The following is a 26,655-nucleotide window of genomic DNA, read 5'->3' as shown; positions in this document are numbered from 1 at the left end:
TTCTAATAGGTCTCTCCACACGGTCAGTTCAGTCCTCACTACTAGATTCAACAATTTCAAAGTCTTCAACAACTTCCTCATAACCATCTTTAGTACCCACATGCCTAGGTACACCACCTAAGACACTCATAATTTCAACAATCATATCACTCTTCATCAATGCAATCTAAGATATGAATTGTGCTCTAATCTTCTCTGAGGTCCTTTCCTCCACAAAATCACTAAGATCATCCTAAGGTCCAATATTCTTGGAGGCATCTTCCAAAAACATCGCAAACCCTAAGCAATAGATCCACAAATCCAGAAGATCAATCAACTCTCTAGATCAACCTTCTCTTCCAACCTTCACCCAAGTCCTGGTGCAAACTGCCTCAACATCGACGATCTGTCTACACACTCAAGAACACCTTCGCTCTATTACCACTTGATGCAGTACAAGGTAGGAGAATCCCCAAAAGAGATGTCTAAGGCCCAACAAATAACCACACAATAGAAACACCACAACAATGCAACAATAATGCAAACTCTAATACCAAATCACAACTCTTTATTCATAAAATAACTGATTACATGCAATATGCCCAGTTGCAAGACCTTACAGGTTAGGACCAATACAACAACAATAGTTCTGCGAGATCCAACAAGATCTAATCCAAACACTACTCCCAGCTAGTCCAGATCCACACTTTGGAAGAAAACCACCAAAGAAATCTTAACTTGTGCTCACAAGCCCACTAAGCAATCTCCTAGTTTTCAAGCCTCAACCACTAGCCCTTCAAAGTTCGCATCCTTTTCTCTAAGATGGATCACAATGCCTAAAGACTCCACAAAACCCCCTACATATACCCAACTAAGGCACAAGTTGGTCTAGTCCATTACAAAATTAAATTAAATCACTTACATTAAATTATGTTGAGCCATAAGTTGTCTACAACACAAATTAAATACCCAAAGTCAACTCATAGACAACTCAACACCTAAAGGAACCAAGACCAACCCGAGCATCTGAGAAACCAAGCCGAGCATCAACCAAAACACTAGTGCATGCCGAGCTCCTAGTGCATGTTGAGCTCCCAGTACATGTCGAGCAACCAACACAAGCCGAGCACACAGAGAGTGTCGAGCAACCAACACATGTCGAGCACTGCAGTGAATGCCAAACAGACTGTATTTGCCAAGCCCCTTTAATGACTGAGCTTCTCGACCACAACTATACCCTTCAATGACCGAACACCATTGTTTGATGATCGAATCCACAATTCCTAACCAAAATACCTCCAACATTCAGGATTGCTTAAAAAACTAGGATACTACTGCATCAAAACTTCCTTAGATTCTTCAATATATATATATTTTTAAAGAATAAAAAGGATCTCAACCTCATCCTTTTGATGTTAGTATTACACTTAACAAGACTTAATTTGTAATGCTCTATTAAAAACCATTTAACTTTACCAAGAAACCAAAAGCCCACTTATCCACTTTTAGATATCTATCAAAACTAGTTTGGCTATAAAATTTTAATTTTTCCTTCTATATTTTCATAATTCCATTAAAAATTTGATGGTTCATCTAAACATTTATAGAAGAGCACAAGAGAGATAAGTCTACGCTAGGGTTGTCGGAGATAAGCACGGTCTAGAACCTTCTTCTCTACATTAAAATGCGAAGTAAAACCACTTAAACCCTAGCTGTAGGGTTTATGCTCAAATTGATGCCTGTTCCAGTTCTGAGCCAGAGCTGCCAAATAACAAATCCAAAACTTCTGCTTGCAGAACTAAACACTTGGTGAAGAAGTTGAAGCAGGATGTATCAGGCTTCGAGGCGTTCCATCTCGGCAGCGGTTCGAGCCCCTGCACTAATTCGGGGTTCTACTGCTCCTGTAAAATTCAGCCATTATTGTGCTTACGAAAAGGTTCTTCTCTGTCTTTTTTCGCTCCCCAAAACTGCCTCTCAAACACTACATTTTTTTATGAGGATTACAGGTGTTGTATATGCGCCACTGAACAATCTTTCCTGCATTTACAGTTATGGATGTAATTTACTAATGTGTGGCTCTGATATCATTATATCAATAATTTTCACAGACAAACAATCGCATTTCCGGTGGGATGTTCAATTGCTGAGTTGCTTGTTCCATAGTGATTCGAAGCATTGAGTTTACTTTGAACATTCTATTTTCATCTTACTGATGTTTTGATTTATTTTGTAGATTAATGATAATAACGATGGAGGAAGCACTGCAACCCCCAGCTTTTCTTCTGCACGATTTTTATCCACTTTCGCGTTAGGATCAACGGGTTCTATTAAGCCAGGAATTTCAACATCAGCAGTTCCATTTGGGTCGAGGTTTATGACTTTACCTGGCTCGGTCCGGGGCGAGGCTACTGTTGCTGAGGTGGAAACAACCGAAGGGCCAGTTGAAAAATATGAATATCAAGCAGAGGTTGTATTCTTGACTTTGTTGAATGGTATATTGTGTGGCCTTGATTTTAATGTCAAGCTTTTATTTTTTTGACTTTTTAAGTATTCTTGAACTTGCAGGTTAGTCGACTTTTAGACTTGATTGTGCATAGTTTGTACAGTCACAAGGAAGTGTTTTTACGTGAGTTAATCAGGTAAGGAATTTTATGAACATGAGTACAATTTTTTGGTATGAATCATATGTAAACTTTTATCTTTAGACAGTTTATAAATGATTGTGTAAACTTGTTCTGCAAGATGTTAAATTTTAATTTGAAGAATGTTGTTTATTGAACGTACTATTAATTTCACTACTCAGAATGTCTTACATCGAACTGATGTGCCATTTACTTGATATGAACTTTGATTACAAACAGTAACGCCAGTGATGCCTTGGACAAGCTCCGCTTTTTAAGTGTAACAGAGCCCAACCTTCTTGGAAATGGTGGTGAATTAGAGATTAGAATTAAGGCAGATAAAGAAAATGGAACTATTACGCTGCTGTGAGTAGTGCAAAGAAATCTTTGGTCTTTGAGCTTGGTTGGAATTGTGAATTTTTTTTTGTTTGTGTAACGCAAGCAGTTGCTCGTTATATCTGCAGCGATTCTGGTATTGGGATGACTAAAGAAGAGCTCGTAGATTGTCTAGGAACAATAGCACAGAGTGGAACTGCGAAGTTTATGAAAGCATTGAAGGTTGGATGATCAACTAATTGATTGGAAATAGATTGATGAGATTTCTGTTACTAGAGACAATTTTTTTACTTGTGTATTTGCTCTCATGTCTCTAGGAGAGCAAAGAAGCTGGTTCTGACAATTTGATCGGTCAATTTGGTGTTGGATTTTACTCAGCTTTTCTTGTCTCTGATAAGGTGGGTTGACATTCATCTGGTCATGTTTACAATATAGGCATATTGTTAAATGCTGACATCTAGTTGGTCATTTGTAATTTCTTGATCAACTTCTGGAACATCATTTTGAAGACATTAGACTTTACATTTGAAAGTAGTGCACAACATCTTTGCAGCTGTTTAATGTTTTCTGTGTTGTAGATTGTTGTCTCAACAAAGAGCGCGAAATCAGACAAGCAATATGTGTGGGAAGGACAGGCTGATACCAGCTCTTATTCAATACGGGAAGAGACAAATCCTGACAAATTTATTCCAAGAGGGACAAGTATTACGCTACACCTCAAGGTAAAGAAGCTACTATTAGCATCCTGATGTGTGGCCTCTTTATTTCCTGCATTGAAAGCTGTGTAGTGACTATCTGTCTAAGAGTTACAAACTAACTTTTCAAATGTTATGGTTTGTTGTAGACCGAGGACAAGCTTGAGTATGCAAATACTGAAAAGCTTATGAGTCTTGTTAAAAACTACTCACAATTTGTATCTTTTCCGATATATATATGGAAGGAGAAGACACAAGCTGTTGAGGTGAGATTGGCTTCAAGCTTGAGTGTAGGAGTTTTTGAGGCTATTAGGTGGTTGTATGTGTCGACAAATATGCCTTTGGTATCATATTGTGTGAACTGAGTGTAGTAGGCATTTTTTGAAGGTTGAAGTTGACGAGGAAACAAAGGAGGGTGAAGCAACTGCACCAGAGGTAAATTTATTTATACCTCTGATATCTCATGATCTATAATTGGCTGTACACAATTATTCAGCCTTCATTTTGGTTCATTCAATTCCTTTGCTTGCATTGCTAAAAAAAGGTTGCATATATATATATTTTCATTCAGGGTCAGAAGAAGAAAACAAAAACTATTACAGAAAAATACTCAGATTGGGAGTTGGCCAATGAAACCGAACCTATCTGGGTAAGAATGGACTTGCATGTGCTGAGAATGTTTAGTTATTAGCATTATCACTAAATATTGTAATATTCTGAAATTTTATATTCGCATTAACTTGAATGTGCAATCTTTTGCATGATATACTTTTTTATGTTTATGTAATTTCTTTGCTAATTTATGGTTTTTTTTGGTTTTGGTTTTAGATTATATTCTAAATTGATTCAATTGCTTTAGTAGTAGGAATTATCCTTGGCCCTTCTAATTTCACATCAGTCAGAAATGATTTAATTTAGACCATAGTCAACTCCATGTCCACTCTATTTTAAGCTTAGTTTTACGTTCAGTCAGATCCATAGCTTATTTTGAGCCAATGCTGCTGAGAGACAAGAATTATTTGCTGGAAGAAGCTTTCTTAGCAACAAAGTTCTACTGTCTACTCGCAACATTTTAGCATAGTGTTTTAATCTTGCTGCAGAAGTTAAAAAAAGAAATCACATTAAATGAGAACTGCAATTTATCAGTTGTGAGTTTTCTGTGTTATCTAACAGAGTATTGAAAAACCCAAGATGCATATCAAGGTAAGTTTTAAAGTTCATAGTTTTTAGGATTGTAATCTTTTATTGAGCCCCTTGGATAAAAAAGATAGAAGCGGTTTTCAAATTTTAAAATTTTTCTGTCACCAGTTGTATGCTATTTTGTTTCCTCGGGTTCCTGCAAATTGAAGTTTCCCACATACCGTATTCATTTGTATCTTGATAAAATAGTTAAGTTGCGCATCAGAATTTTGTAAACTAGAATAATTGGTTTGTATTATCTAGAAATTGTAATTGTAGCGTAGTCTTTATTTTTTGGTGTAAGGTTATATTTTTCAAGTAATCAAATTATCAAAGGCATGTAGGCTTTCTAGTTGATTTGCATTGTATTCAAACTGAACCTTTTCTAATAGTTTTTTGCTTACTCTAATGTTTAGATGCGCAATTCAAAGAGTGTCTCTTCAGAGGAGTACAACGAATTTTACAAGAAGACTTTTAACGAATACATGGATCCTCTTGCATGCACTCATTTTAATACAGAGGTAAAATTCACCCAAGCTCTTAGTTTTCACTAAGAAATGGTGCTATGTTTTTGTCAAGTTTTAGTTATTGAAATGAAATGTGTTTGGATGGATGCAGGGTGAAGTTGAATTCAGGAGTGTACTTTACATACCTGCCATAGCTCCCATGGGCAGGGAAGACATAGCAAATCCAAAGACCAAAAACATTCGTCTGTATGTTAAGCGCGTATTTATTTCAGATGATTTTGATGGGGAGTTGGTAAGTAAAATTCATATAGGGATATTTTTTCAACAGATTTGAAGTAACCTTTCATAATTTCTGTATTGTGCAAGTGTTGAAAATATTTACTTCTGGTGTTTTGTGTGTTCAATTTTCTTAATTTATTAAATTTTTTTTTTCCCTACGGTTGAAATTTTAAAAATCCATTTGTAAGATATTATTGGAATTTATAACAATCATTGAAACTTCCTGTGGATTATATGCATCTTTTACTAATTTTTGACATATGTTTTGCATATTTTATTGATTCTGTATTTCTATAGATAATATTAACAATATTGATATGAAGTAACCTTATTAATCAGTGATAGTAAAGACAAAAGAAGCTGTAAAAACAAAATCCGTCTGTTGTAAAATGTGCTTGGAAGAACACAGCTGTCTGGTCTTTAGGAATAATTCCAATGTCATTGGAGGAATTGAATCTAATCAATCATCTAGCCTTGACAGCCTATATATATAAGAAATGATAATTGAATTAGTCATGATGAGTCAGGTTGCTAGCGGTTTTAGAATGTGCTTTGAAGAACTCAGCTGTCTGGTCTTTAGGAATAATTCCAATGTCATTGGAGGAATTGAATCTAATCAATCATCTAGCCTTGACAGCCTATATGTATAAGAAATGATAATTGAACTAGTCATGATGAGTCAGGTCCTAGGACCTATGTAGCTTCAAAAGATGTAAATTTTTTTGCACTTGACCCATTCTTGTAGAGATAAAAGAAGATAGAGGTATAGAAGAGCCAAAATGTTATTTTAGCTGTTACCATTTACTCTTCTGTGAAGATCCTCTTTCTTTGTAGACTGATTGAGTGTTTTTGGAATCCTGAGATGTATGATTTCTGATTCTTTTTTTTGTTGCACTGGATTTTGTGCTAAACATGGTTACCCTTGTCCTTAAAGCTGTTTTGTCTCAATGAGAGACACTGCTATAATGATTAAAGTAACCAAGATTTGCAATTAAGTCTGTGGAAAATTAATGTGTGGTGCTGGAGCACCTAGGGTTTTGACAGTTAAACCCTCAAATTTTGGCTTGAAGGCCCTTGTATGGGTCCTGGTTGATTGTCCATTAGGTTGCTTGTGTCAGATTTAATGTCATTTGTTTGTAGTTGGGTCAAAATTGCCAAAACATTGTCAAGTTTGCCAATGTTGTCATTTAAGGGTCAAGTATGCACTTGGATGTAAAAGGGTTGTAAGGCTAATGTTCGAGTTCAAGAATGGTTATGGATAAGTAGGAGATAATTTCCACAGCAAGTCAAATTGTGATATTGCTATCAGAATTTAACTGTGTAATTTTTGAAGCACCGGTGCTTCACCCTTGTGAGCATCACCTAGATCCAATGAGTGCTAAGTGTTCCATTTATTCTCATGAGAGATGGGTTCATGTTGGATCACTACTCATGAAACATGGGTGAACGTGTTTGACTCAAAAATTACACAGTTAAATCCTGATGGCAATATCACAATGGTTATGGAGTCAAATTACACCACTCTGCATCAAAAAGAAGGGAGATTTGGAAGTTTGAGCAAAAGTTGCGTGCAACTTTTTGCAACATTATGTATCTCGAGCAAAATCAGTTATGGGTGGGTGCAGTTAGGTCCATCTAAGACTCCAAGATTGATTCTATGAGGGTTGGACACTCAATTTTGTCATTTGGCAATATCAAGCAGTCGGCAATTTTTTGCAATTCTTTTACGGTCAACTTGCAACTCAAGCATCTATAGTTTAATGGATTAGATAGAGTTGTTTTCATTGCATTTAGTTAGAATTCAATTTGTTTTCCATTTCTGTATAGCTGTTTTGAATTCCTTAGTGGTTTGGTGTGGCAAATAAAATTTAGACTGTAATCTTCCGGTCTTTTGTAGACTTAGGGTTTTGAAGAATAAAAAGCCTCTAACTTCCATTTCCACCATGGAGAATTAATGATCTTTGGAGGAATGTTATTAGAGGCTGTGTACTATATGTTCCAATTAGAAGATTGCCTAAAAGTCCAGTTTGTGAATTTTGCATACAAGCCCTAGGCGAGTGGACAACATGCCTGGTTAGGTTCTTGATATAGCAGACAGTATAAGTTGCAAGAGTTGATTGATTTAAATAAAGCAATGTTTGGAGAGTGTTGGTAGGAGTCATGAGAGGCCAAGTGATTGGTTGAAACCTTTTGATGAATTCATTTTACCATCTTCTTGCAAGAACTTTCAGTTTCTTACCTTGGATAAGCAAAATAGGTCCAAAATTGGTTTAAGGCATTGTACGGAGGTCATGGCCCCAAGACCTAGAAAATCTTGTAGGTCTTTCAAATGGGTATTTGAGATGGTGATTTGTTTTAGTAGTCATTTGGCAAAGTTTTGAGAAAAGCTACAAAAACTGAAAATAAGGGGGCTAATTGGGGCTCATTCCTAGGTCATTTTTGACTACTCTTGCAAATAGTGATCTTTGAGCTCAAGAAATCTTCATATTGAGTTGAGGAAAGTATGGAAAGAGATTGTCATATTGCTATCAAGTTTTAACTGGGTAGTTTTTGAGTCAAACTCATTGACTCATGTTTCATGAGTAGTGATTCACAAGAATCCATCTCTCATGAGAATAAATGGAACACAACACTCATTTTATCTAGGTGATGTTCACAGAGGTGAAGCACTGAGACTTCTCGAGAGGTCACCCATCCCAGTACTACTCCAGCTTGAGCACGCTTAACTTTGGAGTTTCCTCCATGTTTAAACCCACTCAACTTGCAACCTCATTTGCAAAACCTTTACCAAGTGTTGTGCCTTATGAACCATTCATTAGAAAGCCCCTTAAAGCTCATCAATTGTTCCATTTATTCTTATGAGAGATGGATTCTTGTGAATCACTACTCATGAAACACGAGTCAATGATTCTGACTCAAAAACTTCTCATTTAAATCTTGATAGCAATATCACAATTCGATTTGCTGTGGAAAAATATCTCCTACTTATCAATGGAAAGAGATGTTTAGGATCAATCTGCTCCTGATTGAGCCATCACTGCATTTGTGGAGGTATTGAGCCAACCCCATAGAACAAAGCTAGGGTGAAATGGTAAGTTTGGTTGTGTTGCTTGGGAGGTACTTGTAAAGCTTAAAGAGCTGAATAAAGGGAGTCCAAGACTTGCAGGATCACCCTCATTGTGTGGTGTAGAGACCTGGTGTCAAGATCAAAAGAAGCCAACTCCTAGGGTCTCCCTATCAATGAGTGATGGGGAGTTTCTCACACTTAGAGCCTTCTTGCTCTATCCAAGGCTTTCTCCTAGCCTTCCTATGGTCCCTTCTCTATACCCTACTTCAGAGGATCTCTTCCTAGTCCTCTCCAACCTAGAAACTCACCTATCAATTTAAGTTACTCTCCTAAACCTTCAAAACCCAAATATGCAACTTTATGCTTAACGAGCAAACAAACTCACCAATGGTTTCCAGCAAGGCAAATAGGTGTTTTGACCACCCTCACAAGGTTCTTGACCATTTCCCAACCTTTCTGCACTATCTTTCAAGGTATTAGGCTTCAAAATCTCAATTTTGCATTGTTAGGCCTTGTAGAGCTATGAGCCCCAATTAGGCCTCCTACAAACAAGGAATCTGGAATAAATCTTAAAATGTCTTAACAAGCCCCTCTGATGTCTTCTAGACTTTTCTTCATATGAACCTAGAGTTGAGGATTTTCTAGGTTTTAGCCCTCCAAAGTGTCCGTACTGTACCTATCCAAAAAACCCTACTTTTAAGGGTTTCTAGGGAAATGACAGAAACTCTGTTTGTTTGGTTTCATAAGATGCTTGAATCTTCTTCTCAGATCCTCTCCTTTGGGACCAGGACACTTGACTTCAGCATCATCATTGCCCCAAGCAAGATTGGCTCAAACCAATCAAGCAAATTCCCGTAAACTGTCTTGCAAGCGTTCCATTTCCTACCCAAACTTCTCCATGCTTGCCTAGGGCTTGCTTGCAAAAATGCCAAATTGACTCTGATCAACTCCTTCCATATTTACAATATATACAGTGGCTGCTTCTTGATTCCAAGTGGCCATCAAGATCCCATGGCTGGAACTCAAGTTGTAGACATTTTCACACAAACAGTTATGTTCAGGACAGTGAAACTGGGGAAACAAGAAAATTTACAAAACAGCAGGAAATTGATCCAAACCTCCAAAACAACAATGCACAGATCAATTACAGGATGAACCTTAACTTATCAATAGAAACAGTCAGCTTTTCAATCTATTGATGTATAGATGAAAGCCAAAAACACAAAACTGGCACAGCAGTCCGTTCAATTCTTTTGGTTCAGTCCGTACACAAATGTCTACCACCCATAATTAGGGTTTGGATGAGCTTAAATACTCTTATTCCACCTGTTTGGACCCTAAGGTCGAGCCTCAGACCTAACAAATGTTCCCCCCAACATTTGAGGAAAAGTTGTCATGACAACTTTGACAATTTTTGCAAAAATGACTTTGTATCATTCCAAACTTGTCAAGTTTGATTCATATCCATCCAATTTGATCCAAAAACACCTATGGACCACATTTTAACACATCCCTCATTTTTGAGGTATTTTGCAACTTTGACCAAGTTTGGCTCCCTCAGGACCTTAGAACAATAACTAGGCCTTATCAACCTAACCAAGAGCAAGCATTAGACTCAAACCTATTTACACACACTAGACACACCTTGGGACTTTATATTTAGTCCTTATTAAAGCAATGGTTGGCTAGACTATCTACAAGCCAAAATCACTATTAGGGTTTGCCTTTCCCTAAGGTGCTTCTGCACCAATGAGTATCCTCAAGTTGCTGGAAATATGTTCCTTGTGTATAGCACCTCCCACTTGATATAAAGAAAAAATGTTAGTGTAAAACAAAATGTCAACATTGATCCTTTTATCTGTTGAATTATCAACATTTTGGCCACCGTACACTGGGAACAATAAGCCTTTTTGATTTTCATTCCAAAGGCAATTAAACCTTCCAAATTTTTTTATGCTGTTGCAACCATACATTGCACTGGTTATTGCTCCATGAACTTCGCATTTGAAGATTGAGCCACCGTGTCTAAAGTTTTTTTGGTTTGAGGATTGAAGTAAAATTATAGTTTTTACAGAACTACATCTTCTTAATATTGAAGTCAATGATCAGCTGTCAGAGAATGCTGAAATTTTTCTTCTGTGGGCAGGAATTAATTTTTTCATACTGGATTTGCAACAATGTTTCTTGAGGGATGGTTACATGATAGCTTCCCATATCTGCAGAGACATGTTGTATGCACTTGTTAAATTCACCTAATATTTGTAAAAGGGCAAATGCCCTAATTTGGCTATCATTGAAACGTCTGGTAATTTGGCTATCATGAAATTTCTGGTTTTTGGGGACAAATTTGGCTGTAAAATATCTATGCAGCTAAATTAAAAGTTCGAAGGAAACATTATTAAATCTAAATTATTCAGCATAGTTTTGTTATGCATTATTATGCAGATGATTTTGAGCCTAGAGTAATCCCTTAAACCCTCTGAATTGCTGATGAATTTCTCTAGTGTATTCTACAAGGTGTCTCAATTTTTAGATCTCTAAATTTTGAAAGATGGCTACTGTTAAATGTAAAGACTCTCTATAAAACATTGTTGGACAATATCTAAAAGGAACACTTTACACAGATGATAACTTGGATCCCTATTGGCCTACTGAATACTGTTCTTTTGCTTTTTTGATTTAATCTAAAAGTGGTTAACTTTTTTTTATTGGTCTTCATGTAACTGTATGCTGTTTTTTAAATATAGTTTATTAGTGTAATCATGATTCTAGCATCCTATACTAAAGTTCCAGTTGTCCTTGTGTAGTTTCCACGGTATTTGGGCTTCGTTAAGGGAGTGGTCGATTCAAATGACTTGCCGCTTAATGTCTCCAGGGAGATTCTTCAGGAGAGTCGCATTGTAAGTCTTTCATTTATGGATTTTAAATATTTTTAAATCTATTTTCCAATGCAAGTTCATGGTTTTAATATCATGGAATAACTGGAACTAAGGTGATCTATTGATATGTCATCTGTAGTTTCATGTTGAGACAAGTTTGTCTATTAGTCGATGTCTACTCTAATATGTTTTCTGTGGGATTTTTGAACAAACTATCAAATTAACATCTATGTTCTTTTAAAATTTCTATCTGATATTTCAATCTTATCTTTGTATAATTATAGGAGTGGCTGAGCATCCTGAATTTATTATTATTAAGGTCCACTGATTTTATCTGGAAAAGTTTGCGTATTATTTATATCGAATTAGTCCTCCAAGTTTTTCTTTTGAGGTCGACTTCTGAAAGATTATAATAATGGGATTGTGCAAGGAGGCTTCTCTTAGGAGGGTATTATAATGTTATGGCATTCCTATGCAGGTTCGAGTCATGAGGAAACGCCTTTTGAAAAAGACATTTGAGATGATCTCAGGCATTGCTCTTAGTGAGAATAAAGAGGTATTGTAGATTTTTCAAGTGGTTTGCTCTTGTATGATGCATAAACATATAAAGTTGTTTGCGAGGATAATGCAACTTGGGTGCTGTATCTATTTTTGATAATACCAATATCAAGATAAATTTCGAATGTGTCTGTTGTTTCTTATTCCTGAACACAATTTACTCTGACCTTTTTAATATCAGTCTCAAAGTACTTATATATTTATGCAGGACTACAAAAAGTTTTGGGATAACTTTGGGAAGAATCTTAAGATAGGTGTTATTGAAGATAATTCAAATCACAAAAAATTGGCTCCTCTTCTTCGATTCTTTTCATCATATAGCGAGGACGAGCTTATCAGCTTGGATCAGTATATTGAGAGCATGAAGGAAGGGCAGAAGGACATCTATTATATTGCTTCAGATAGCATTACTAGTGCCAGAGATGCACCTTTCTTAGAAAAGCTTCTAGAGAAAGAATATGAGGTAGTTTCATTTGAATTCTGTTGTTTATTGTTATTGGTGTTTATGACATGTGTTTAAGGACTACACACTATTAATTGTGTATTGTTACTGGTATAATGGTATTTATCTTGAAGTATGATTCGCTGTTTAACTTTGATTCACAGGTTCTATATCTTGTTGACCCAATTGATGAGGTCACTATTCAGAACCTTAAGAACTACAAAGACAAGTCATTTGTGGATATTACTAAAGAAGACCTAGACTTAGGTAATTTACTTGTGCACGGTCCTGATTTTGCATTTTATTGAATACCATTCTTCCACTAATATTCTTTTCTTGCTTTTATTTTTGGTGCATATGTTACCTTCGTGTACAGCAGTTGTGTAATTCCAGAAGGTTTTGTTTGGGATTTATGATGCTTTTCCCAAGTTATTATCAATTGTTTGATAAGCAACACTTGCTTTATATTGAATGTACCTAGGGTATTCTTTTTGAGGTGCTCATAAGCATAGTTGGAAAACTCCTTAAATCCAAAATCTTGCCAAGGCCTGAAAAAATATTTGGAAAAAACTTGGCCAGTTTTAGGCAATAACTCAGGCAAAATACTTGCCAACTTAAAAACATTGCTTAAATTTATTTAGAAATGCATTTCTTTTGCATCCAATGAGTCAATAAATGAGAGCATGAAAGAAGCAAGCTTAGTCTAGATGTATTTGAACGCATAGCGTGTAAAGATTCTGAAAATTCTTTGAATCAGACTTCTATTTCCTTCTTTGATTGCTGACAATGATCTTCTTCGTTCTGAATATGATGAAGTTTGCACTTATAATTCTGATCTGACAATCATATATATTTGCAAATATCCGTGTAATATATTGCTGAGAAAATAACCTTAATGGTGTAATATATGGAGAACACCGAAGTTCTCTTATGCTGATATAATAAGTAATAATTAACCTTGTGACTGAGAGTATCATCTGATCTTTAATTACAGGTTATTGGTGCTTAGAAGAGCAGACTTAATTGTTTCTGTGTGTTCTCTAACTGCACCAATAACCCTCCTATATATCCTTACTAAAGGGTATGTCCCTCAAAGGGACATATCCCTTTCTAAACTAGTCTTAACTAAACCTCCTCTAAGTCGGTGATCTAGGAAGAGAAATCTAATAACACTTAACTAACAATGTGTTAGTTTAGTTAAGCATAAAAGAGTTTCTTCATGAGAAGTCGCCGGCTCTTGTAGGAAGAGATATACATAATCTGATGCTAGTCTGAAGATATATAATGATAAGAAGAGGAAGTACGGTTTGTACTATCAGACCTGTAGGTTATCTGGTTAGATATACTAACACTCCCTCTTAACCTGATAATCCTATAGAGAGATATTATATTTAGCAACACCAATAAAAATGAATAAGCAAGAATTAATACTCTATATCTTTCTGATTCTTCTTAGTATGTGGTATCATAGAACACATGATACAAAGTCATATTTGTTTACCGTACTGGGTAAAGAAACAATAGAACAGAATAGCAGATAAGAATAGGAGAAGTCCTTCAATTATATTCGCATACACCAAGATATTACATTAGGTTCGGATATGATGATTACGATGATCCCGAAGGGGGATATAAATACTATCTGAGGAACCTTCTCGAAGGTATCCGTCGGCCACATACATGTCGACTACAATAATAGAACCTTCCGGATACATCCCGATACTGATGGCATACCTCCTGATACCTCGACGGTTACATCCCGTTACCCCAATGGGCACATCCTGTTACATTATTTCCTGATGACATCATCCCCCCTCAAAAAGAAAAGTCGTCTCCCAACAACTAGACAACAAAAAAAACCCAACCACTAACTACATTATTCATAAAGCAAAAAGAACATGGATTTATACATCATGAAGCCGAAGGCTGAGTCTTTGACTATGAAGACCAGCTGCGTTGAAGCTGATACACCTGATTTGTCCGTATCTGCAAATCAGCTCTAATCTGTGAGTTCTCCTCCACCATTTCCTTTACCATCAATGCAACCTCCTCCAGGATGTCGGTGAATGGGATTGGAAACGGATCCTTGATGGTGACTGCATTCAGGCATTTGAAATCGACGCATATCCGGATCTGAGTGGTATCCTTCTTTAGGGAGATCACTATCGGTGACACCCATTCGCTAGTTTGCACTTTGAAGATAATGCCAACTTCCAACATCCGGTTGATTTCCTCCGTAACTCATGCCGCGTAGTTCTTGTTCATCTTGTAGGGCCACTTTCGTACAGGTACTACGCCTTCGATCAACAGGATGCGGTGCACACACATTTTTGGGGGGTACTCCTTTCAGGTCCTTGTATATCCATGCAAACACATCGTTGTATTCCAAAAATATCTTGAATGCTGTTGCCTTCAGTATTGGGTCCCAGTTATCTCCCACTAGTATGTTCCGTGGTTCGGCTTCATCTCCTAAATTCATGGTCTGCAGCGTGGCTTCATTATATTTGATGGGTTCCTCTTTGGTGAACTTATGTGCGGGTGTCACATCCAGTGGCGCAATTCCTTCCTTCATCTCGGTGAATTTCCTTGAAAATTCATCAACATTGTGTCCTTCCTCTATTGTCAGTACGTTGCAACTGTGAAACAATTCATAGTCCTCTATCTGCCAATGGTAAAGACCATTTACTGAATCCAAATCGTCATCTCCTTCCAATCTTAGAACTTCCTCATGATCTCTTTCCATACTCTGCCTCTTTTCATCCTCTTCTCTTTTAGAATCTGACGATAGAGCTTCTTCCCCAACTATTTGAGTGTGCAAATCAATGACATACTTTCGGCCTTTGCTTTCAAGTGATAAAGTATTTTTCTTCCAATCGTGCTTTGCCTTGGCTTTTATCAGCCACCCCGACCTAGAATAACATCGTATCCTTTCCGCCTCAGGGGAATGACAACGAAGTCCAATAGGAAGGGTTGTGTTCCAATCGTTACTGGTTGCGCTGTGAGTATTCCCAATGGTTTGATTCCATGTTGATCGGCTGTTAACAACTGAAAGGTAGGTGGCCACAATGTTGGCTGTCCCAACTTCCTCCAGGTATCCTCTGGCAACACATTGACACTAGACCCTCCGTCCACGATTGTGTCTGTTAACATAGTTTCGAGAATGCCCATTTTGACAACCGCCGGATAGCATTCAGATGAAAGAGCTAACAACATCGGGTCTTCTGCACTTGCGTCCCCTTGTTTCTCGCTTTCTCGATCTACTGGTTGCTTAGCAATGGGGACTATATTCGTGAGTGCCGTACGGAGTTGAGGCATAGTGAGCAACAAATCATTTATCCTGACGAGTACCTCGGCCTGCAATATTTGTCGATATGATGTTTTGTTCTATGCAGTTCCGTATGGAGGTACCAGGCGTGTCCTTCAGGTGTGCCGTTTCTGCCTGCGTCGCTCTCTGGATCTCTGCCCGTGCGTCCTCCAATCTCTTCTTTTCCTCCGTCAGATCAGGGTAGAGCTTCGCCTATTTCCTAGTGATTGCTAGAACTTCTTCCTCGTTCGTCTCGACGGTAATCAAGTTTACTCTAGACTTCGAGCATTTAGCATCGTCATGATCGCCTGGTCCATATCATCGGCATAACAACTTTGGTGTGTTAGCTGTTGTGCACTCTTGAGCGAAGTGACCCCATAGATTGCATGCGCGACATTGGACTATCGGTCGGCCATTTGCATCATACTGGATTCGACTCCTCTCGCCATTATTGTTGTTGCCACTGTTGTTGTTGTTTTGACTGCACCGATTATTTCTATATCCTCTCGACGTGGCACCCTCTGTACTGTTGTTTTCGCTGCCTCCGGACGCGGACGCTTCCTGTGTCAAGAACACTTGCTGCGGTGTTTTTGTTTTTAGATTGAAAGGGCATTCCTTTTTAGAGTGTCCCATAATTTGGCAGATCTCACAATATTGCTCTTTCGAGCAGGATCCCTTCGTATGGCCTTCCTTCTTGCACTTCATGCACCATAGTTCATTGCCCTTAGTCTCTTTGTTCATGCTCTTGAATTCCTTCATCATTCAAATCATGTCTTTCTAAAGGGCACGAACCTTCTTGCTGCTACCCTCATCATCACTGCTATCTTCTCCTGAAGAGGCGTCATCATTTGAATTAGATGAACTATTCTTTTTTTTCTTCTTGGTCTGCTATCTTCTCGTGAAGAGGTGTCATCATCTGAATTAGATGAACTATTCTTTTTTTCTTCTTCTTGGTCTTTTGCTCACTTTCCAGGTTCATTGCTCGGTTATATGCTTCAATGTATGTCGATGGTGGCACAATCTTCATCTTCTTTCACATCTTTGGGTGAAGGCCTTCAATGAACCATCTTTTCTGTAACTTGTTAGTTGGCTTATTCTCCATCTTATTGATCAAATCCTTCAATTTCCTTGCGAAGACTCAGACTGTTTCATTCTTCCCCTGCTTAGTATTGAATATTTCCGCTACAATTTCATTATCGTCACGCAAGAGTTGAAATTCGGCGATGAACTCCTTTTTAATGTTATCCTAACTGTTTAACTTTTGTGGATCGGTATCAGTAAACCAATCAATTGCAACACTCCGTAGGGTTGTCGGAAATTGCCTCATCCATTCAATTGTATCCGTTATGCCATTGGCTCTCCAAATCGTTTCATAGGTTTTACAATGTCGGATGGGATCAGTTGCTCCATCACCATCAAATTTAGGTAACTTCTCCTTTGGTCCCGCCATCCCGACGCTCACGCTTGGTATTCCAACGCTCACACTTGATATGCCGACGCTCACACTTGGTATCCCGACAGCTGTGTTTGGTGAAGAAGGGTCTTCGTTAAGTGAATTTGTTCCTTCTGGAAGTGGATCCCGGACGAAGAGTTCACTCCATGCTCTTGCTACTTCAGCACTCCGAGCCGTGCGAGTCAATTCTCTTCCGTCTAGATTGTCTTCCCTCGGCGAACACCAATTCAAAAACTCCTCGCGTGCTTCTTCCACCAACTCCACCCGCTGTTGCATCTCCTCCAACAATGCTTCTGCGCTTCTGTGTCCGTCTGCAGCAATCTTTTGGAATCTCTTTTTGCGTTCGGCTTATTGCGCCAAAATTAGATCTCCGTGTGCTATGCATATTTCATCCTTGTCCTTTAGCTTGTTCTTATTCTTGTTCAGTTGATTCGGCATTACTCTTCATTCTCCTACCTTTCCAAGTCCATTGGGCAACGACGCCAAATGTTTACTGTAGTGGGTAAAGAAACAATAGAACAAAATAGCATAACTCTTTCAATTATATTCGCATACGCCAAGATATTACATTAGGTTTTGATATGATGATTACAATGATCTTGAAGGGGGATATAAATACTATTCGAGGAACCTTCTCGAAGGTATCCGTCAGCCACATACAACATGTCGACTACAATAATAGAACCTTTCGGATACATCCCGATACATGTCGGCTTGACGACATACCTCCCGATGCCTTAACGGTTACATCTCGTTACCCCAACGGGCACATCCTGTTACATTATTTCTTGACGACAATATTACTAAGCTTGTGATATGACAAATCATTGCTACCAGTGATAATAAACAGGATAAATCTGAAGAGTAATCTCTTCATTTATCCAAGTTGTGATTCATAGAAATTGGTATTTCTATATCACACCAAGATCTTGAGTTTAAGATCTACCAGAATGCAGGATAAACCTGGAGAATACTAAGATTCTTCCTTTATCCAATTTTGTGATTCATGAACATAGCAATTTCAACATCACAATATGCTCTAAAACTCATCTAGATCTTACAGTAAAACTCTACTGTTTAGTACATTATCTAAGAGATTGTCATCTCTCATAATGCCTTTTATACAAGTGTTCATCATTTTAGAGATCGTCACCTCTAAAATAATGAACACAAATAGTGGAGCCCATAACAGTCAATAGCCTGACAAAATAAAATTATTTTATTAATAATCAAGAGAGTACAATTGGATTACAACTTAACCATACCAAGTCTCCTCCGGAAGTGTTCCATCTTCACTCTAGATATCTGCAGTGCAAATGAATTCCAATTTTATAGAATTCCTGTCTATCATATCTCTTACATAATGGTAAGGAATTTCAATATGCTTGGATCTGTCATGGAAAATTGGATTCACCGAGAGCTTAATGGAACTTTGATTATCACGATGAATAATTGTAGGATTCATAGCTTGCCCAAATAATCCCACAAGTACCTTCCTCAGCCAGACTGCTTCTCGAGAGGCCATCGCTGCTGCAATATTCGGCTTCTATGGAGCTCTGAGCTATTGAAGAATGTTTTTTGCATATCCAAGATATCATTGCTGATCCTAAACTAAAACAACACCCTGAAGTACTTTTCCTGTCTTTAACACTTCCATCCCAATCTAAATCGGTGAATCCATGTAAGTCTAAAGCAACTTTCTCGTATTTGAGTTCAAAATTAAGAGTGCCTTGTAAGTATCTCATAATGTGTTTAACTGCAACTAGGTGAATCTCCTTTAGTTCACACATAAACTGACTTAAGGCATTAATTGCATAGCAAATATCCAGTTTTGTATTTACTAAGTACATAGGGGACCCAATCATCTGTCTTCCGAGAGTAGAATCTCTGGAAGGTGATTCTACTATTGGTTACTTAAGTTTATGTAGATTAGTCTCATAATGTGTTTAACCGCAACTAGGTGAATCTCCTTTGGTTCACACATAAACTGACTTAAGGCATTAACTGCATAGCAAATATCCGGTCTTGTATTTACTACATACATAAGGGACCCAATCATCTGTCTGTAGAGAGTAGAATCTCTGGAAGGTGATTCTAGTGCTGCTTCGTTAAGTTTATGTAGATTAGTCTCATAATGTGTTTAACTGCAACTAGGTGAATCTCCTTTGGTTCACACATAAACTGACTTAAGGCATTAACTGCATAGCAAATATCTGGTCTTGTATTTACGAAGTACATAAGGGACCCAATCATCTATCTGTAGAGAGTAGAATCTATGGAAGGTGATTCTATTGTTGCTTCCTTATGTTTATGTAGATTAGTCTCCATTGGAGAAGACATAGGTTTGCAATTCCACATTCCAAATCTCTTCAAAATGTCTGATGTATACTTTTCTTGATTAAGTATGATATTGTCAGAGTTCTGTCGTACTTCCAGTCCTAGGAAGTAATGAAGGAGTCCCAAATCTTTCATTTCGAATTGTCTAGTTAGATCTTTCTTGCATTGATCTATGAGATGATCATCACTTGTTATTAGTAAATCATCGACATATAGTATCAAAATTACCATATCATCTTTATCTCTTTCATAATATAAATTTGGATCAACTTCATTCTTGGGGAATCCTAAGCTGGTGAGATACTTATCAATTCTTTTATACCAGGCCTTGGGAGCTTGTTTAATCCCATAGAGAGCTTTTTTGAGCCTAAAAACAAAAGCGTTAGGATCATGAGTTTTAAATCTTTCAGGTTGCTCCAAATATAATTCTTCTGAAATCTTTCTATTTAGGAATGCTGTTTTTACATCCATCTGATGTACCTTCCAATACTTCTCAAAACTACTGTCAGCAACATGCTTTATTTTAAATATCCACTTGGAAGAAACAACAATTTTTCCTTTAGGTCTTGGAACAATTTCCCAAACATCATTTTTCATGATAGATTGGTATTCTTTTGTGATAGCTTCTTTCCAAGCTGTATGTTTAATAGCATCAGAAGGATTGGTTGGTTTTGTTTTGGATAAATCACTCATGTTTGTTGAATAACTAGAGAATCTTTTAGGTCTTTTGCTTTCTCTGACTTTTTCGTAAGGTGCAACAAAGTCTTGAGCCGCGTCAACTGTTTTAATGGCCCAAAGTGGTGTTTTCTTTGAATTTTCTTCAAGGTTCATTTTTTGAATTTCCTCTTTGATTTCTTCAAAGTTCTCCCTCTGGGACTTAGATTCACTATTTTTTTCAAAACTAGATAAAGGAGAAGGTTCATCAGAACTTATGGCTCTTTTGAATGCAAGATCCTCTTCAAAGATTAGATCCCTACTAAGTTCAATGCTTTTGTGTCCAGGTATGCAAATCCTATATGCCTTAGATGTTTCACTATACCCTACAAAAATACCTTTCCTCCGAGAGGGTTTTAACTTGGTTCTCTTTTCTTTTGGAACATGGATATATACAGTACACCCAAAAATTCTAAGATGACTTATATTGGGTTTTACTTTAGTAAATACTTCTTCAGGGGTTTTATCTTTCAGCTAGGAGTGAGGGCTTCTGTTTTGAATATATACAGCAGTACAGGAGGCTTCTGCCCAAAGATAATATTCTAGATTTTGGTCAAAAATCATAGCTCTAGCAGCTCCTATAATTGTCCCGTTTTTTCTTTCTGCTACTGTGTTTTGTTCTAGATTATAAGGAACAATGTATTCCCTCTTAATCCTTGATTCTTTACAAAACCTTTTAAACAAGTCTGAGGTATATTCTCCCTTGTTATCAGTTCTAAGGGTTTTAATTTTATGTCTTGGAATTTTTTTCAGTTAATGCTTTGAATTCTTTAAATCTCTGTAGGATTTCTTCTGATTCTTTGCATTTAAAAAAGTAAATCCATGTTTTCCTAGAGAAGTCATCTATGAACAAGATATAATGCCAGAATACTCTTAAGAGAAGGAACAGACATAGGTCCACATAAATCTGAATGAATTAATTCTAGTACATTATTTGTTTTCCTAGTACTGTCATGAAAGGGACTTTTGGTGTTCTTACCCAAAGTACACCCTTTGCAAATACTTGGGTGGTCTTTATTTAGTTTAGGTAATCTAGTAACCATCTTCTCCATAGTTGATAAAGTTTTGAAATTTAGATGCCCTAATCTTTTGTGCCATATTTCATTTATATCGTAGCGTCATAAACTAGGGCTTGAATAGATTGAATAGAGTCTGTATTCAATTCATACAAATATTCTTTTCTTTGACCAATTAACTTTTCTTTCTTGATGGAGTTCTTAGCCCAAGTGAATGCTTTGCTATCCACGAATGCAACATTGTGCCCGTCATCTTCAAGTGCTGTAATTGAAATTAGGTTTCTTTTAATTCCTGGTAATTCCTGGTACATAGAGTACACCTGTAAGAAGAAGAGTATTTCCTGATTTTAGCTTCAAAGTACAATTTCCAATTCCTTCAACGAAGTGTGCTGAATTATCACCAATTGCAACTTCATCGTTAACCTTCTTTGATAAAGAGTCTAGAGTTTCTTTGTATCTCGTTATATGTCTAGAAGATTCGCTATCAATTATTCATGCTTTATTTGAAATTTCATTTGATAGAGAGGAATACAAAACACGGTTTTTAGGATCATAAGTATCTTCTTCTCTAATAACATTTGTACAGTTTGCTTGTTGTTGGGAATTTTCAGGAGAATTAGATTTGTAGTGTCCAAATTTTTCACATTTGAAACACTTCATTTTAGATAGATCTTTCTTGGGTTTTCCATTCTTTTGATTTCCCTTTTTCTTTTTGAAATGCTTCTTCTTGCCTTTATAGGAGTTTGTATTAAGAATGTGAAGTTCTTAATCTTCTGCTTCCGGTTTCCCTCCTTTCTTTAGTTTTTTGGATTCCTCTTGAAGACAATCGTTCTCGAGTTTGCTAAAGTTTGGAAAATTATCTCTGGCACTTATTCCTTGTGCAAATGTTTCCGATGAATTTGACAATCCATCTATAGCCATAAGTGTTAATTTTGTGTCACTAATGGTGGTTCCTGTACTTGATAGTTCATCTCTAATGTAGGAACTAAGAATTTATCGATTCTCCTTTCTTTATCTAAATGTGATTTAGTTGTCTTTTTAGTGCAAGAATCCTAGTTGCATTGTTTACTTCATATGCATTCATCATATCAAAGGCAGTTTGATGTTTTGTAAGCATAGGTATGATATCATTTTTTACTCCATCCAAGATGATTTGAATAGCTTTTCTATTTCCTCTGCTCTAGATAGATTTGTGAGGTTCAACTGGGGGTTGTTTGGATGCTCCGTCAACGAATTGTTTTACATTGTTCTCTTCAAGAATCATCATGATTCTGAATTTCCAAGTTTCAAAGTGCTCTTTCCCATCAAACCTATCCTCGGGTCTGATTGTGTATGCCATTGAAGATAGAAGATAGTTGCTAGATGTATATAGTCTGATAATTGAATTTTGCAGAGCTTAGGGTTGACTACCAGAGCTCTGATACCATGTAAAGATTCTGAAAATTCTTTGAATCAGACTTCTATTTCCTTCTTTGATTGCTGACAATGATCTTCTACGTTCTGAATATGATGAAGTTTACACTTATAATTCTGATCTGAGAATTATATATATCTGCAAATATCCGTGTAATATATTGCTGAGAAAATAACCTTAATGGTGTAATATATGGAGAACACCGAACTTCTCTTATGCTGATATAATAAGTAATAATTAACCTTGTGACTGAGAGTATCTTCTGATCTATAATTGCAGGGTATTGGTGCTTAGAAGAGCAGACTTAATTGTTTCTGTGTGTTCTCTAACTGCACCAATAACCCTCCTATATATCCTTACTAAAGGGTATGTCCCTCAAAGGGACATATCCCTTCCTAAACTAGCATTAAGTAAACCTCCTCTAAGTCGGCAATCTGGGAAGACAAATCTAATAATACTTGACTAACAATGTGTTAGTTTAGTTAAGCATAATAGAGTTTCTTCATGAGAAGTCGTGGACTCTTGTAGGAAGAGATATACATAATATGATGCTAGTCTGAAGATATATAATGATAAGAAGAGGAAGTACGGTCTGTACTATCAGACCTGTAGGTTCTAGTTAGATATACTTAACATAGTGGGTACAAAATTGCATTCCCCCAAGGAATGCTGCTGGCTGGAAGCAAAATAGTAATTTTTTTAATGTAATACTAAAAGTAAATGCAACATTACAACTACATCTACCTGTTCCCAGCTCTAATAAAACCTAAGAGAAAGGTAGAACTAGGGGCTCTATTCCTAGGAGTCTGCACTGGCTATGACTGCCTCCTCGCTCGGTATGTCTTACTCAGTCTGGTTCATCTTCCATTCTGGCTTTAGCTTGGCCTCTAGCTTCTCCTGTCTCTAGCAATGACTAATTCAACTCTATGTCATCCTCCCTCCTCCCTAGCCTGCCTCTCCAAATCATTGATGCCATCCTCTTCAAAAATTACTTCAAATCTCCACTTCAAATCTGCCTCAAATCGATGGAATTCAGTTTCAAGTGTTTTAAAGACTATTTTGCACCTTAGCAAAAAACAAGTGAAGAAATGAGAAATAAAACTAATTTGGGCTGTTTTTGGCTTTTTAAGTGTTGTTATAGAATTGTGACCAAGTTTTTAACAAAAACTCGACAAGTATGCGGTGAGCTTTTGCCGAAAATTTGGCAAGTTTTTGGTACTTCTTGTGTACTCTACTAGTATTCTATGCTCAGAAGTATTGCTTTTCATATTTGATTTTTGTTTCTTGACAGTTTGGTCTGTCTTGTTGTTGGTTTAATATTTCTGTATATGTAGGGTTAGATCTTGTTTGTGTCAAGACACACATTTTGGGGCATTTGTGTTGCATGATATGGTTAGCTGTTTAAATTTCTTTACAATTTTAGTCACCAATATTTTTTTTAGTATTACTGTGTAATTAAACTCTCTTTTGTAGAATAAAGCACTGTTCTTAGAGCTGGAAAACCAGCCAAGGCAACACTTTTAAATACCAGTGAGATTTAGTATAATTGTTTCATTATCCTAGCCATTTAATGCCAAAGATCTATTGTGTGCCGTTCTGTTCTGTTCAAGATTTCGAAGCTTTTGTATGGTCTTGTATTTAGTACTTTATATAAAAAGGCTAAAGCACTAGCAGGGACCTGACTCATGAGGCAAATGTTGACTTCAACTTTAATTGTCTCTGCACCATAGATTGTCTTTCCTGATGTACTGCAGTGAGTCAAGTAAGTTGAATATGATTTGACATCTTCTGATATGTGCATATCATGGCTATATAATACTTCAGGTGATAGGGATGAAGTGAAGGAAAAACAAATCAAAAAAGAATTTACATCAGTCTGTGACTGGATGAAGAACCATCTGGGGGACAAAGTGTCAAAGGTTGAAATAACTAATCGACTAAGTTCTTCACCCTGCGTGCTTGTTTCTGGGAGGTTTGGATGGTCAGCAAATATGGAAAGGTAAAGCTATTTTTGTTATCAAATATAATGTTAGATTTTTCATTCTATGGTTAAAATTTGTAAGTAGACCTCATTAAATTAATGGGGTCAGCAGGATCTCTTACATTCTAGCTATTTTGAAATTCATTATGTTGAGGGCATGAATTTCAAATTTCCGTTTATTAACATAGATAGTGGTTCTGAAGGCTCATGAAGGCTCAAACGATGGGGGATACGTCTAGCATGGAATTCATGCGCTCAAGACGGATTTTGGAGATAAATCCAGATCACGCTATTATAAAAAATTTAAAGGTGAATATTTAGCCTTTATAAAACATACTACTATAAATATTTAAATGTTTATTAGGCTCTATAACAATTCAATTCCAGTTGTGTACAGTTTGCCCAATTTTATTTTTCAAGTGGCACTGCAATATTCTTATTTAGAGGCTTGTTTCCTTCTTGCTTTATGTGAAAATTGGTTATGTTGAGAGTGATCTGAAGATAAGATCTGGATTCTTATTGTTTCAACAACTGCAACCGTTTTATGAAAATCTCCTTAATGTTGTACTAGGATGAGTTATGCATGCCAATATCTTAAATTTGTTCAGTCTTTTTGTATCAAACTCTTGTTGGCTACTGAAATTTATTTTAAATTTTTTCTGACGTTTTGGTCAAGCTCGTGTGGTTGGTCATCAAACTGTTCAACTTTTTTGAAAAAGTGAAGAATAGAATCATGATGTGTATTATCATCTCAATATGATTTTTTGTTATGTCCAGGCTGCATGCAAAGAAGCTCCAAGGAGTGAAGATGCCCTGAAAGCAATTGATCTCTTATATGATACAGCTTTGATTTCCAGTGGTTTTACTGTGAGTTATTATTTAAATGCTTTCTAGATTATCATGTACAATTTTTTTATTCAATAAACATTTATTTGAAAGAATTGGCAACTAGAAACTTGATATCATATTATTGTTGATTGCAGCCTGAGAATCCTGCCGAAATGGGTGGTAAAATCTATAGTATGATGGATATTGCATTAGCTGGAAAATGGGCAGGTCCTAGTACAGAGGGATCTAATGAAAATGCATCAGAATTATCAGCAGCAGTTGGAGTTGAAGAGACAGAAGTCATTGAAGCTGGCCAAAAGCAAGAACCGTCATCAAAAGTTAATGAAGCTTCAGAGGCAGAAATTATTGAATCTGCTGAAGTGCAAGCTGAGAGTAGTTCTTCAAAGAACTAGATGGTTTTCTAGATTGGCATTATTCTGAATTGGATAGTGGTTTCGAGTGTTAGTGAGTTGTTTGTTTGACCATGGTTAGTAGGCTGAGAAAGCTAGTTAGATTTCCACGAGTTTGACACCCATATTTTCTTATCTTTCTTTGTAGCTGTAGGTGGGTATGAAGCTGTTACTAGTATTCATAGTTCTGAAGTCAGCAAAATATAAGTTGTTTATAAAGGGTGTCATGGTGCTGATCTTCACGAGTTGTTATTGTTAACAGCGTTATATATAAATTAAGCAAACAGGCTTTTTAGTGCAAAAGTAGCTGGAATATTTGTCTCCACCAGTTTTTTTCATCCATTTGTTTTTATTTTCAATTTTTATACTTGTAGATTATTTTTTGCCAAAACCAACCTTTGACCCAAATAGGTTCAGAAATATTAATGGCTGCCATATACAGTCAATGTCATAGAGGGAGAGTAACATCTATCTACTGCTGCACTTGTAATATGATAAAACACTATGAAGTTCCAAGTTTTCAGAATTTGTTACCAGATGTCAAGACTCTTTTACTATCAATTTGCGTTTACTCTCTTAACTGCATGGCCTTGCATTCTCCTTAACAGTTTTGTGACCTCCACACATAATAGTCATGCATGTTAGTTGCTCAACAGGAAGATTTCTTTCACAGATGTTGGCTGGAAAAGGGGTGCT

General features: G+C 36.8%; 1 protein-coding gene across 1 annotated transcript; it reads left to right on the top strand.

Moving 5' to 3' along the window:
- The first annotated feature begins 1,689 nt into the window (after window positions 1–1,689).
- Window positions 1,690–26,262, top strand: LOC149564379 (heat shock protein 90-5, chloroplastic-like). The gene is made up of 20 exons (XM_089827436.1): window positions 1,690–1,915; window positions 2,213–2,446; window positions 2,545–2,618; window positions 2,841–2,966; window positions 3,065–3,158; window positions 3,254–3,334; window positions 3,515–3,658; window positions 3,781–3,897; window positions 4,019–4,066; window positions 4,203–4,280; window positions 5,227–5,331; window positions 5,429–5,569; window positions 11,431–11,523; window positions 11,981–12,058; window positions 12,269–12,523; window positions 12,667–12,769; window positions 24,565–24,739; window positions 24,925–25,030; window positions 25,499–25,588; window positions 25,705–26,262. Exons 1-20 carry the CDS (start codon window positions 1,808–1,810, stop codon window positions 25,960–25,962), a joined length of 2,508 nt encoding a protein of 835 aa, XP_089683562.1. The 5' UTR covers window positions 1,690–1,807; the 3' UTR covers window positions 25,963–26,262.
- Window positions 26,263–26,655: the final 393 nt, after the last annotated feature.

Source organism: Cupressus sempervirens, chromosome 4, assembly GCF_028749045.1.
Source record: "Cupressus sempervirens isolate cs-2001-9-10 chromosome 4, ASM2874904v1, whole genome shotgun sequence".
In the NCBI taxonomy this organism is placed as follows: Eukaryota; Viridiplantae; Streptophyta; class Pinopsida; order Cupressales; family Cupressaceae; genus Cupressus; species Cupressus sempervirens.
This window is presented reverse-complemented; position numbering and strand designations above follow the sequence as displayed.